Raw genomic sequence first — 15,614 nt, forward strand, 5'->3', positions numbered from 1 at the left:
ATCGACAATAATGATGTTGACTATGCAAGCAACCACAATCTTACTTATGTTCTAAATGGATAAAATGACACACTCAATAATATAGTCCACTGGTTCTTCAAAACTCCAAAAGTTCTCTCAATCACATTCCTAAGTTGTGTGTGTCATTTGTTGAATATTTCTTTATGATTTTTTGGGGTGCGTCCTCTATGCTCATTCAGGTAGTATAGTGTATTATGATATGGGGTAAGAAAGCCAGGTTGAATTGTGTATGCGGCATCCACGAGATAATATTTTCCTACAATCATTACGACATTTAAGTTTAATAGGGTGAAAATATAATGAGTAAATGATATTATTAATAATATAAAAATACAATAGATAACTTGATGGAAATGTGAATGGGTGACGTCGCACAAAAGTATTATCTAATACTCTCTAATCATGTGTTATTTCTTCCCATCCCACAAGGATTTAAGTAAATTTTAAGTCAAAAGAGTACGCTGCTAATACATTATATGTGATACCGCCATTTCTACCTCGAAATGTATCTTATTCTTCTTTTAGTACAATAGCAATGATGTGTGTCCTATCTAATGCTCTAACACAATTCTTAATATATGTTGCCAATCGAGGATCAATGCCAATTTCTAATGGGGTCTGACCTCCATAAAATGTAGTTGCATGATCTTCTACTAGACACTTGTGTAATCGAAACACACAATTCAGAGTTTGGTTGAATTGACGACTTATGATTTCTCGAGATCAATAGAAACGTCTTTCCAACACCCTACGTCGTATATTATGACCAATCAAATGTAGAAAATGAATCATCAACTCCTCCACCTTATAATGTATTGTATCTTTTACAATACATTATTTTCTAATCAAGGTACACAGATGGTGGAATGCATCAATTCCCATTCGTAAATTGACACGACACTTGTGTACGTTGGAATTCGTTTACTGTTGTCTTTCTTTATCTCTATTAACACAAGATTCTTTAGGTATATCTAAAAGAAGGTTAGTGACCCTCAAAGTCATAGTGACTGCAGCCACTACAACAACCCCTTTCTTACGTGCATTTTCAATATTTGAATTCTCCATCTATATGTTTATCAGACCAAGGTTAAACAAAATATATCATAGCAAATATAATCTTATAAATGGAAAAATATTATAGATTTCATACAAATTCCAATCAATAGGATTTGGTCTGAGTTATTGAGATGGGAAAAATTACTTGGAGAGACTAATGAGAAAAATCAATATAAACACCCTAAAGGCTTTTCGGTGAAGAAAAAAACAAAATTGGAAAATTGCTTGTCTCTAAGCCACATTAATAGGTCACTACTTGCAACAAATCATCAACTTTATTGGCAACCATCTAGAGAAGCCATTGACTTGATTGGGCATTTAGTAGTCATTTAAATGATGCCTTGGACAAATATTTTTTATCTTAATTTTCTTCTACTGTGAAGAACTCCTTCTAGACCCAACTATTTCTTTAACAAGGTGCAACTTTGTTATCTCTTCTACCTCTATTTAAAGTTCAAAAGTTGTATTTGTCATCAAAGTTATATTTATTTTCTGTATTATGAGATTTTCTTATGTATAATTTACCATAAAAAAGCACTTATCTCAAGGTAAGCATACAATCAAGCAAGAAAAAAAACCCTAACTGATCAAGTACAATTTTTTTTTTTTGCAGAAATATGAATTTCAAAAAATAAAAATCAAGGAAGGGTACATTTGGTAACACTTCTGAAGTCTAAAGTTTGAAGTCTATTTTCTGAAATCTAAAATTTGAAATCTAAAATCTTATTCTAGAAAAGTTGTTTGTTTATCATTTTTAAAACCTTTTGGTTACCAATAGAATTTTAAAACATAATGGTCATTTTGACAATATTACCCTTTTGTAATTCTAATAAATTGTTAACCGAAAAACATAACATGTTATGCATAATGAAACCACCCACACATTTAATTTTGATTTCTAACAAATCAAACACCCCAAAAGTATTGTTTTCAAATTGAATTCATACTTGAGAAATTGTATTTCAACAAGGTGATACTCAAACAATAAACAATCATTCATTTTCTAATTGAAAAATATAGGGTTTTGGGGTTCGTATAAAAATATAGGATTTTCGAACACAAAACGAGAAAAATGAGAGAGACTTTGACAACACAGTTGTAGAGGAAGGAGAGGTAGAAAAGTTAAAAATAATAGTTTTAGGGTTCATATAAAGAAAGGATAAGTGAGATAAATCAGGATTTTGAGGAGGGTATTTTAGGAATAAAAAAAATCAGATTTCAGAAGTTTCATCTAGCATCCCTCCATCGTTGGTTCAAAACTTTTGAATTTTGATTCTGAAGTCTGAAATCTGAACTAAAACAAACGGAAATAAAGCTTCTAAAATCTGAATTTTAAAGGTGGACCACCTCTATTCAGACTTTATAAGTGTTACCAAACACACACTAAGAAAAATAAAAATCCTAACAGATTTCAGTCAAACCCAAACCCAAGTAATTGTGTGAGCCTCATATTTTCTGTAACACATTTCTATTATGAGATTTTCTTATGTATGATTTACCATAAAAAGCATTTATCTCAAGATAAACATAAAATCAAGCAAGAAAAAAAAACCTAATAAATAAATAAATAAACCCTTGCAGAAGTATGAATCTAAAAAAAAAAAAAATCATGCAAGAAAAATAAAACCCTAATAGATTCCAGTCAAACCCAACAACACCCATAAATTAGTTGCAAGAGATCCCATAGTTTGATTCCTCCATGGGATTTTTTTGTTCAGATTTTGGAGTGGAGAGGATAAGGAGGAAGGAGAGATGAGAGTATAATAGAAAGGCAACAAACCCTAACCCTAGGAGAGGAGGAAGTTGGATAAGGGTTTGGGGAGTATGGTTTTAATAAAGCTCGAAGAAAAAAATAAAGAAAAATAAAAATCGAGAGTGAGAGAATGAATATTTTTACCTTCGTGAGAGATGAAATCTTAAGATTCGCGACCTGTATAGAATGGAGAATTGGAGATAGATATGTGTGAGGATTTAGAGAGATATCTCTCTGTGAGAAACATGATGGAGAGGAAAAATAAGGAAGAGAGAGAGTGGATAATGAGAGGATTTCGAGTTTTTACCTTTCGAGAGAGATTAGATATGAGAGAGTAAAGGAAACCAAACAGGACTTGCGTTTCTCAATTTGATAAAACTCCCCCTCAAATGTTTTGTAACTTTTTGCGTGTTAAGTGGATTTTATAGAAAAAAATCAGATAATGTGATAGGGCCCACTTGTCGTTGTAACAACCAAGCAAGCGCAAAATGTGAACACTCGGATTAATTTGCGTTTATGAGATTTTACGACTGCTCTCGGAATAAACAAGCAGGGCCTACGAGATCTTAAGATAGAAATTCTAACACTGCGTTTGGATAGAGTTTCTTGACGACTTCTGCTACTGTGAGGAACTAGAAAATGTTCGGATAGATTTTGCTCTTGCGCAGAGAAGTTTTTGCTCTTTGTTGAGAAGCTCCAAAAACCTGTTCTTACGCGAAGTGGTTTTTTACTCTTAGACAGAGAAATTGGACTTTTGCTCTTGCGTGAAGAGATATATCCACACAGGGCCTAAGGTTTTGGGCAATAGGTTGAAGATGAAGATATTTCAATTTTTTTCTAGGCTCTACTAAAAGATTGAACTAAAAGGGTATTCGATCAATTTTGAAATTTAGGGGTATCTTATATATATTCACCAAAATTTGGTGGCCATTTTATGTAATAAAATCAATTTATCTTCGTGATAGATTATTTTAATTGAGATAATGTCTTTTTGCATTGTTTAAATAATTGTGTGGGATTCTAAATGATTTCATATATAGGTTATGATTTGGATAGTAGATTAAATATCAAGGACCCATGTTTGTGATATTATATATCATGGAAAAACCTAATTGATTATAAATTTGTGAAAATTCTCAATATTGATTAAATATTGAATTACAAGGATGCAAGTGCAATATGGATAATCCCATATTACTTTAACTCCATAACATATTACTCCTGGATAGTTGTTCGATTTTGAAAAATCAAGAATAGAATATCCTAACCAAAGAGTGTTGGGCATAGTGGTCAAGGCCTTCCTCCAAGAAGAGAGGTCTTGAGTTCAAGCCCCCTCATTGGTCATGCATAATGATTTATCCCAACATACTCGGTATGTGTGGTTTGTCGGGTATGCATGTACTCAAGGGGATTTAGACAAGATATGATGCTCTAAGATGCCAGTTGCCTCTCCCCCTAATTAGGCCTATGAATCTAGACACCTTGTCATTAAAAAGAAAAATGTCATCCACATGGCCAATTTCAAAATTATAGTGGAGCAAGAGGTGCTCCCCCCTGTTAGGATGTTCAACTAATAATTAATGGAAGCCACGGTTCACCTTAACAAATTATTGGATGGGACGAAAAGCATTTGGAAACCATATTCTTACTTTGATCAAATCCGTATATAATGGACAAGGATCTAATTATGGTGGGATGTTCAACCAATGTTTGAGTTTTCTTTAAGACTCAATTGATATCCAATTGGAAAATGTAATCCTATAGGAATAGTTACTTGGGCGATGATTTAGGACTATATTCATTATTAATAAAGTTGGTCTTTGGGTATTTGTCTCTAGAGCAGATCCTTTGTAGCACTTTATCTTCGTAGCTCTCTGTAGCCATTATCAACGGTTGAGGTGTTCCACACCATCAAAACGGTTACATCCAATAGTTTAAATTTAGGAGTTGTGATAGTCCACTTCAAATGCTGGACTAGAAAAAAAATGTTTTTTTATGTCCCCCCTGCCCCCCCCCGCCCCCCAATTTTTTTTTTTTATATCAAAACCACGAGTGCAAGAGGATTGAGTTGTTATTTTTCTTCAATGCGATGTTCTATGGACTGTAGAACAAGAGCTACATGAAAAATAGACTACAGAGGATCCATCCCATTTGTCTCACATTGTACTCTTGTATGTTGCATTGTGTGTGCATGCATGTGTGTGTATGTGAGAGAGAGAGAGAGAGAGAGAGAGAGAGAGAGAGAGAGAGAGTTCTCTTTAGACTTATTTGCAGGTCGTTACTTACGAGTGCGCCATTGCACAATATCTCAATGAACACAATCTATAGCCAACTCAAGGGCTGGTAAGGGCAATCATCTCTTCCCAATCTCCACCTGATGTAACCAAGCTATGCTTAGTCTTAAGCAAGGCCATGAACAGGGACTGGTGCTCAGCTCGTCATGCCCAATTTTAGCCTAGATTGACCAGGCCACACTATGAATTTTTTTTTTTTCTATAAAAAATTATCTTGAAAAAAAAAATCGCATTTTGAGTCATACATTGACATTGAGAACATTTCTCCATTTAATAATCCATAATATATTTGTTTAACAATATTTATTGCTTAAAATGCTAATTTTTATAATTGTTTCAAAAAATTTCAAAAGAACTCCCAATGTTTTGTAGAATGAATATTGTTCATATCAAGAAGAAAACATTTCAATTTTTCTTCTTGATCGTTACATTGAGATGGAATTACCTATCGTAATAGAGTTATTTTTTCAAGTTGGTGTGCAACTAGAAGATGCTCGGTCACAAAATTCTTAGAAAATGACTAAATATTTAAACTATTCGAAATTAGAAAATATGAAACCCAATCAACTTGACCGAGTTTTTATTAATTAGGCTGAATTTTCAACATATTGGACAAGTCTCAAAGGCCACACTCACACCGTTGACAGGGCCGTCAATGGATTGGGTTGGGATCATATCAGTACTATATCAGTACCCATGGATAAGAAATTTCATACACGCGAACCTAATAAGGAATTTCACATGCACGGACCTGATTAGATTATTCATTTTAAGCTCCGAAATTGATCCAATACATGGTGTTTCAGAACCTTTTGGATAACTCGTAATTCCTTCCAATTCAATTTGCTAAATGTATATAAAAATGTAATAACCAAAATATTTAATATAAATACGAGTCGAGTTCAAATAGTTCAAGAAAAAAACATAAGTTCACAATTTCGTAAAGACTAATGATAAACTGACGCTTTAAAACCGAACGCTCTTTGTATGCGCTTTGACGTGATAGTGCACAAAATTGTAGATCTTTTCCTCGTGTACCTCAAAGAAAAAGATCTATGGTTGTATGCACTGCCATGTTATGGAGTGTACAAAGAGCGTCAGTTTATCACGACTCTTGTGTAAATGAGAATTTTATCCTCGAGATGAGCATCAAAGGGATGTATTAAAAGTTTAATAACTAGATTTTGCACTTGTACACTCTTGTGATCATGTGTTTTTTTCTTGAGATCGTTACTCGTGATTCTTCGATGTCTAACTTTATTTATATACTGGAGTTTGCCTGTGTCTATGACATGAACAACTTCTTTCGGATAAAGGAGGTAAAAGTGGAAAAATAGAAATAAAACTGATGGGAGAGAAAATGAAAAACAATAAAGTGGGATAGTATGGACTCCACTCCACAGTAGATATTTATACCTTATAAAACTATACATATAGTGAGACCTACCATTGTGTTTTATTATATAGATTTTCAAAACATGATTAAGCAGGTACCCATCAGATCGGGACATGATTGATCTAAAACCAATCTGATAAACTATCAAATTGGATCCTCATCGGATCGGGTCTTATATATCCCAAATACTTGTTCGGACCCATGGTTATGGGATGGGATGGATCAGATTTCGTATATAAATGATCAAATTGGATTCTCATCCGATCCGATCCGTATCTATCCCAAATACTCGATCCAGACCCATAGCCATGGGATGGGATGGATCAGGTTTCGGATCTGATCCGACCTATTGATAGCCCTAGGACTTGATGGGCTGTATGTTGCTGACTTCCCTTACTCCAAAGCACCATTCTTCCTCCTCTTCTTATAAGTACAGAAATTTGGGAACTTTCTTTCACATGGAGTCTCTTCCCCTTCTATTCTTGATTTTGCAGAAGGAGAAGAAATTTTAAACCAAAAGAGCAAAAATTTGTTTGTAATCACAACACCAGTCGTCCAATCCACCACCCGATTATTGTAAAATCCTTACTTTTTTTCCCCCTGCAATTTCTTTGATTAATTATTTTTTTATGTGATAAATTTTCACTTTTATTTGATTTTTCATGATCGGTAGCTTCTTTGGATTTTGATCTTGATCTGCCTCAGTTTCATTTATTATCTGATGTTGCTTGTGAAATTTAGGTTTTTTGTATTTATTTATTTATTTATTGTAGATTCAATTTGATAGATATATCTATCTGGTTAGGGTTAAGATTTGGGTTTTTTGGTTGATCGAAAGGAATTTTATCCAGTTAGGGTTGGCTTTTAACAAATTAGGTTTTCGTTTTGAACCTGAAAAAACTAAGTAAGGATCCTAACAGTTATTGATTTGGGTTGTATCTGGCCCTACATTGTTGAAGGAAATTTCTATTTTGCTATAATTTATGCTGCAAAGGGTATTGAATTGTTGGCCTCCTTAGGAAATTGTCTGTTTGTTGATTCTATGTAATTTTCTTCTGTGCATTTGTCTTTGTTTTGCCTTATGATTGATATATTTTTTATGGAAGTTGATGGGCCTTTAATAATTTCGGTTTTTGGTTATCGTTTGATAATTTCTTATTTGTATCATTGTTTGATGTATCAAACTAGTAGTACTGTTTTTGTTACAAACCTGAAAAACCTAAATAGGGATGATAAGGGTTTTCAAATAGATTGTACCTAGCCCTACATTTTTCAAATAAACTGCTATTTTGTTATAATTTGCCGCACAAAAGGGAATTGAAGTTGTTGGGTTTCCTTAGGCAATTAATTGTGTGATTGTTGATTCTATTTATTTTTCTGCTGCGTATTTGTCTTTGATTTCGTTTTATAATTGAAATATTCTGAATGAAAGTTAATGGGTTTGTGATAATTCGAGGGGTTCAGGATGTAATAGATGTTGGGTAAGAGTCAAATGGTGATACGAACCTGACCAATACACCAAAAGCACCTAGGCAATACTGGTGCGAAAAGTTAAGCCTTTATCCATTGGGATATTATTAGAAGGCCCAAAGGCTTTTGAATTTGGATATTATGTGTGCTGGAGGTATCTTTTAGGAGTGATATCCTTGTATATTATTATCTTTTCTTGATTATGGATGTGCATTGGAGGATGAATGATTGACTAATTCGTCTTTAAGGGCTTGAGCTCATAGCTCAGTTCGTTGATTGCAACTTTGATGGAGTGGGTTCAAATCCAGCTTATCCCATCCAAAAAAGAATGAATGCTCATCTAGGTTTGGATTTTTTGGTTTGATTACTGATTTTAATCCGATGATTAATCCGAAAATTTCTTAATTGGACTATCTTTGTGCCATTTTGTTTATAGATGGGTTGAGCTTTGTTCGTAGTTGGTGCCCTCTTCTAGGGGTGGTTTTTTTTCTTCCTTTCCTTTCGCTTTTTCTTTGGCATTGGTGTTTGTTCTTTGGATGCCCTCTCATCCTCCTGCATTTTTAATGAAAATTTATATTTATCCAAAAAAAAACAAAAAGAATAGAGTTACATGTGATATCTTGGGTCTGTTTACAAGTGCTTCTATCTTTCTATGTTTTTTTTTTTCCTTTGTTGGGATAATATGTAATGCACACGAACTTCACCTTTTTTCCATGGTACAGGTTTTTGGACTCATTGGTGACTTTGTGGAAACATAACAGTTATGCTTTAGCCCAAGAATTTATCATTCTTGAAGATTCGTAGATGGTTGATTGTTTGTTACATCCTTTGAAGCATTATTTGAGGCTTGAATTTGTAAAGACTTTCTTCATCAAAACAACTCAAGATTGCCAGCTTTTACATATATTATCTGATTGTGTCATAAAATTCCGAAGCTTTGGGAATAGAGTTCAGAGTTGCCTCTTTGGGTGAGTATCCATGTTGTTTTCGTCAACCCTATCTCTTTTCCCATAGATTACTTCCTAGATAATACTGTATATGTAATTGACTGATACGCTTCTTTCTTATCTTCTGCCTAATTTTCTATTATAACATGTAAAAAATATTTATGTACATCGTTCTCCCTCTTACTTTTGGTAACCATGTTTCAAAGTTTCTTTCCTATCTTCTGCCGAATTTTCTATTATTACATGTAAAAAAATATTTATATACATCGTTCTCCCTCTTACTTTTGGTAACCGTAGTTCAAAGTTTCACTCCTTATCAAGATGTTTTAGCAGAACGTTCCGGTTTCAATGGATACCATCTCATTTTTTCCCCTAATGAAACATTGCCTCAAGATGGGATTTTAAACCTTGTTAGGAATTAATATTGATGGACTGTGAGGAGGACTTGCATTTGAATCATATGTCCTTGGTTGTATGCCTGTATCCAATTTTCTAAAAATCTGATAATGTTTTTGGAACACTAGAGAATCAAGTTACAAAATATTAGCCCAAGTTTGTGAAACAACTTTACTAAGACCATAGCTAGCTGGATCATCTTCTGTTTGTTTTCTATCTTTATAAACAAGAGTTGCAATTGTTGTAGCATTTGGGTTCCACTTTAGTTTCTTGCTGATCAAAAGCATTTTCTAGAGTCAAAAGCATCTTTGGTGGCCACTTGACTTCCAAATTCCTGCAAAAACCTTAAGCCAAAAGTGGCCAGAAATTGAAGCTGCTCGGACTCACATTTGGCTTCTCAATTTTGTGGGAAGTCAGACTGGATGAAACACTATGGGACAAATCGGGGATAATTTGGCAAGGAAAAAATGAGAAGCCTTGCTAGTTGTTAATATTGATGGACTGTGAGGACTTACATTTGAATCATATGTCCTTGGCCGTATCCATTTATCCAAACTTTGTAGGAAGAAAAATTACAAAATATTATCCCAAGTTTATTATTGTTAAACAACTATACTTGAGACGATAGCTGGCTGAATTTCAATTTTGGGAATATGAAGACATAATTTTGATTTGGAGAAAATATGTAGACACGATTTTTGGAAGACATGGATGAACTCATTCAAGGACCTCTTGATGGATACATGATAGTATGATATCTTTATAGGACAGACTTAATGCTTATACGAGTAAGGAAAGTAGAGGATATGAGTGGGTACATTGAAGACTTGGATTTAAAGAAAGAAATAGATATTAAATCCACTCTTTGAATCTGCAATGGTGTATGACCTTGTGATCATATTTCAAATGCGGGATGGACATTAGTAACTTTCAAGACTGGAACTAATGCAAGCCATATGTACTTTTTCTACTTAAAGAGAAATGGACAATTAGTATGCAAATCCTATAAGGTTATTCTAGGTGGAGTTTGACCACTCAAATAGTCATATATGTTTACATTAAAATGAATGAGAATAGAGGATTCCAAAGAAAAACTGTTGTCTTTTGTAAACAACATTGCGAATTCTTGGATCAGATTTTCTTTCCAAATATGAGTGAGTGAGGGAAGCAAGCTACACACGGGGATATGATGATTTATATAACAGGTTGAGGACTAAAGAGAGAAAGATGTCTACAAGTTGAAGAAGTTAAGAAAACTGAATACTTGGATCATGTTAGATACCTTAAAGGACGATGAGAGTGTCTTGGTAAAAGATGAAGAGATTTAGAAAAAGTGACAAGATTGTTTTCATAACTTCTAATCATCTTCTGTTACTTGGTTGTCCTCTGTCGGCTACAAATCACCACAAATTTTTGCACCTCAACGAATTTCCTCAAGAAATCATGCAATTTTTCTTTCCAAAATATCAGTGCTAGCTAATTCAGAGCGTGTCAAGCAGGGCCTTATATATGTCTTGATATTGTTTCATCAGTCTCAATGTCTCATAATAAAACTTTAGCCTAGAGTTTTGCTAGATGGTATATGGATTCTAGATAAGGAGTGATGTGTCCGGTAAAAAACAGAGGGTGTGGAGTTTAGTGAAATTTTACACTTATTCCTGCTCTTAAGGGAAGTTATTGATGCTTTCAGTTCCTTTTCACTACAAAGGTTCTGGTTCCGTTATTTTAATTATCATTCTGTTATTTATAATGATGAAGTCCGTGGGGAAGAGTGGAAGAGGTTCTAGATTGTCTGATGTTCCTATCTTTGAATTGGGTTAGTGAACTAATTTTCAGTTTGGCCCATTGTGTGCTTACAAACATTATATTGATTAGAAATGTCATGGAACACATGAAATTCAACCATTACTAGAACATTAGTCATTGGAGAAAAGTATAAGAGTGCTATAGTCTATAGATGAGCCTCGCCTTTACAGCTGTCCAAGGTTATATGTGGTGGACTTGGGCATAAACCTTAACATAGAGAATAACTAAGTTTTGGTTCTGCTGATATGCATGCCCATCAAGCATTGTAACGAATTTTGTTGGTCCATTATATTTTTACTACAGCTACTCCTTTTGCCATGAAAAATGTAGCCCATCTTGATTGTTTTCAGATTTAGCTTCTCTAATCAATCTATGCTTGTTTCAAAAGAAAAAAAAAACAATAGTTTCTAACGAATTTAGTGATTGCAATACCTAAATACAGTACACCAAAGATGACAGATATCAAAGGGAGCACATCCATTGACACAGATACGTGTCTACTGCACAAGGAATGGGACGAAGCTTTGTGTCCAATTTGTATGGACCATCCCCATCATTCCGTTCTCCTCCTGTGCTGTTCATATGATAAGGGTTGCAGGCCTTACATTTGTAACACAAATTACAGGCATTCAAATTGCTTGGATAGGTTTAAAAAGCACCCTAAGAACAACAGCCCTTCGCAGCCCAGCGCTTCCTTCCCTGAAAACCCAGACAGTTCAAGGCTTGGTCAGAGGCATCTTCATGGCACTAACGAAACTATTTACGGGGATGGTAGACTGAGAAATGACTTGGTAGAAGTTGATGAACATAACAGTTTAGATGGAAATAACAATGGAATCTCAACTGGAGAAGTATTAGGAGAAAACAATAGTGAAACTGGTGCTATTGAACCATACACGGAAAGTGTTGGGGGGAATATATCGGACTCAAGCTTTTACTTGAAATGTCCTTTGTGCAGAGGAACCGTAAAAGGCTGGACAGTTGTTGAAGAGGCACGGCAATATCTTAACCTGAAACAGAGGAGCTGTTCTTTGGAGTCGTGCTCTTTCTTTGGTAACTATGGGGAGCTGTGCAGGCATGCCAGGAGGGACCACCCAACAACTCGACCTAATGTCGTTGACCCGAAGAGGCAATCCGCTTGGCGACAACTTGAGAACCAACAAGATTATGGTGACACTGTGAGTGCTATCCGTTCAGCCATGCCGGGTGCCATTGTGCTTGGGGACTATGTTATTGAAAATGGTGATGGGATTTTTGGTGATAGGGAAAACAGTTCAGGTGAAGGCAGTGGACCATTGTTGTCTTCGTTCATTCTGCATCAGATGATCAGACCATTTTCTCCTGGTTCTGAGCCACGGGGCCTGTCTAGGGTTTGGAGAAGGTATCGCCGCCCTTCTGGAACATTCCCTGATCGCCGTAATCTGTGGGGTGAGAATTTGTTGGGTTTGCAAGACGACGATGATGATTGGAATCTGCCGAGTGGCATGGGCGAAGAAGATGTTCCTCCAGTACCAAGGAGGCGCCGACGGTTTTCGCGGGCCCGGTCCGAAGATCTGCCATGATAAACATCATGAAAAATCTGGTAATTTACACTTTACGAGTCACCAATCACGTTTCATGTTCTTGGTTCCTTCAAATTTATTTAAGTGGTAATTTCCGCGTGAATGTTTTAGTACTTTGCAGAATTGCCCCAGGCTGCCCTATTGATTTTTCAAAGTCTGCTAAAGAGTCGAGGATTCAGAAATTAAGTTGCAAACTTTCTGGGGAGGAGTGCATTGCTGCAAAATTACCATTTGGAGACAGGGAATTTAGAGTGTCTGGTCTGTTTATTTGAGTGACTGTTGTTTTGTTTCAATTCACTGTTGCCACCCCCAACATAAAATTTGTACAGAACTGGGAATTATGTTTCTACTTCTACTTAATTTGTGCTGGTGTTCTTGGGACATGTTTCAATTTTCTAGTAGAACAAGAGACACGAAGCAAATGTAGGATCGGGAGTCTCCGGACGCCACTTGATGCAATCGTTAGTATCAAATCTGTTGATATAATTTCTGGACCCTTCGCAGATTTCTTACAACCTTGGTACATAATCTCTGAGTCAGATGGTTGGGCTAATATGATTAAGGTATGTTTTAAACCTTACACCCAATATTGTGCTAATCTATGGTGATTTGCAGGCTACCATTAAGAATGACCATTTTCCCTTGATCAGTCTCACAATGCAGTACTGATTGCCAGAATGGATAGCTAGAAACTAGTACTAATGAATGGTCTTAGTTCGTATCAATGGGACATACTCACTATTGCCCTTGGGTCTACACATTTGCTTCAGCAAATCTGTAAAGTTGGATCAATGACCAATCTTGGTTCTTCCTTGATTCTCTCAACTCTGCCTAAGCCCATGCGACATGGTCCCTAGGTTCAACAGCTGAGGGACCATGCACTAGTTGTGGCCCAATTAATGCAAACCTTGGATTGCCTTACCTGGCATGTTGCCTTGGTGGCTTCAATGGCACACACGAATGCAAAACTATGTCGAGGCCTTCGTGCACTCAAATCAATGTCCTTGGGTCACATGATCCAAGTGTCTTGAGCCAGTACCATGTCACGTGATGTTATGACTATGTACAAGCAACAAAGATGGACCCAATATGTCATGTTGATCACACCAGGTTCCTTGCATCCATGATGTGAGGCTCTTATTGAACCTACCGACTGCCACTCGGCACCTAACCACATAGGCCACGCAGCCCAACCTGGCAAGGTTGCCTGTGGTTCTAAGGTCAATCATGTTACCCTGTCTGCTTTGTGGTGAGGGATGTTGACAATTCTGTGTAGGGTGCTTTATGATTACTCCTATTCCAACTCAAATTCAGAGTCCATTTTAGGAGTTTCTGCCAATTATCAGTACTCAGATTATCGTACATTTTGGGATTTTATTACTTGTAAAGAAGACGAATTTTAATTTTCATTAAAATCATATTTTTTGGTGGAACAAATAATTATTCAGTGGATTATTTGTAGATGATATGTTATTTATTTGAAGATATATATATATATATATGGGTCATCAAACGGCAACCATTTCAACACACATATAGACAACGTGTTTTGTCTATATGGGCAAAATGTTGGAATGGGCTATTTTTTGTGAGGATGATCTCTGTGGTGAGGAGATCATCCTTGCCAAAAATCAGCTAATTATGAAACTTCTAGACTGTCCAATTTTGTTGAAAAATATAGACCGTCCAATTTTGTAAATCAATTTTGATGGGGTTACAAGTTTTGGAATGTGATGATTTTTTGTTAGGATGATCCCCTCATCACAGAGATCATTCTCACAAAAAATCAGCCCATTCCAAACATTTTTTCCCATATAAGACAAACACGTTGTCTATGTGTCGCAATGTGTGTTGCAGGAACGACCCTATATATATATTCGTAGAATTAGTTTATCAAGTGAAGATCAAAATCAAACATTAGTAATCAGATCGATTAAGAAGATTAGCGATTTCAATATTTGTTTCAGTGAAAAAATAGTAGAGAGAGTACCTGTCTTCGTCGAGAGGGTGTTGCAGACGTTCGTGCAAGGGAGATGGAGTTGCAGCGAGAGAGTGTTGCAGCCGTTCGTGTTCATGTGAGAGAGAGGGTTTCAGCAAGTGTTGCAGGCGAGAGAGTGAGAGAGAGGGAGGTAGTTGCAGCTAGAGAGCGAGAACGAGAATGAGAGAAGTGAGAGAGGGGGTTTCAGTGAGAAAGAGAGGGATCGATAGAACTTTCTGTTATTTTGTTCGATCGGGTTTAAAGAGAAGAGGGAGGAAGCACTAAATAATATGTTATTGAGGGACGGTGTTGTAAATAAACATATCGTTTATAATTTAACGCAGATTGGCTGTTGTTTTTAATCTCGTCTGTCCGATCTCTTCATATCCAACGATTGCAAAACGATTGCTAAAACATTTGTTAAAGAGTGAGGCGCCGAATGCCTCCCTGCATACATATAATAATAATAATTTTTGTTTTTTTTTTTCCTCTCATTTGATTCTTAGGAGCTGGAATTGACTGATACCTGTGATCCTTGGCAGTTCTGGTTTCACTTATTTTAGAACTGGATTCGATACCGAAAAGAACCGGAACCCAGAAAAAAATATAATGGTTACGATTCTAATTTTCTTAAGAACCGATCCCCTGTAGCATTCTTCTATTAATTTTCTCTTACCATATACTTGAGATTTACTTCAGTATAATGAATTGGTGATCAAAATCGTTCCATGAGGAGAAATAATTGGACAACTAAATTTCCATGGTCACAACCTTAGTGATTAGAGCATGGAACAGGTCCAAATCAGATGAAAAGGGGATCTGCCGAATAAATTGCCTATTAAACTTGGCGACTAATATAAAATTGGCTAATTTTCCTGAAAAACTGACACCAAATAGTTGCCAAATCCAAAATTGATTACTATGGTTTCTGCTTT

General features: G+C 35.7%; 1 protein-coding gene across 2 annotated transcripts; it reads left to right on the forward strand.

Annotated features, from left to right (window-relative positions):
- Nucleotides 1-6,925: 6,925 nt before the first annotated feature.
- On the forward strand, nucleotides 6,926-13,084 carry LOC147396667 (uncharacterized). 2 transcript variants are annotated; one of them, XM_086451702.1, is made up of 4 exons: nucleotides 6,926-7,096; nucleotides 8,713-8,958; nucleotides 11,582-12,721; nucleotides 12,823-13,084. In XM_086451702.1, exons 2-3 carry the CDS (start codon nucleotides 8,795-8,797, stop codon nucleotides 12,699-12,701), a joined length of 1,284 nt encoding a protein of 427 aa, XP_086307828.1. In that variant the 5' UTR covers nucleotides 6,926-7,096; nucleotides 8,713-8,794; the 3' UTR covers nucleotides 12,702-12,721; nucleotides 12,823-13,084. The 2 variants fall into 2 exon arrangements, with proteins under 2 accessions (XP_086307828.1, XP_086307827.1); XM_086451701.1 differs by having other exon boundaries at nucleotides 6,927-7,096; nucleotides 12,813-13,084.
- The last annotated feature ends 2,530 nt before the right edge of the window (nucleotides 13,085-15,614 follow it).

This window comes from Akebia trifoliata, chromosome 8 (assembly GCF_017979445.1).
Source record: "Akebia trifoliata isolate Shusen 1 chromosome 8, ASM1797944v1, whole genome shotgun sequence".
NCBI lineage: Eukaryota > Viridiplantae > Streptophyta > Magnoliopsida > Ranunculales > Lardizabalaceae > Akebia > Akebia trifoliata.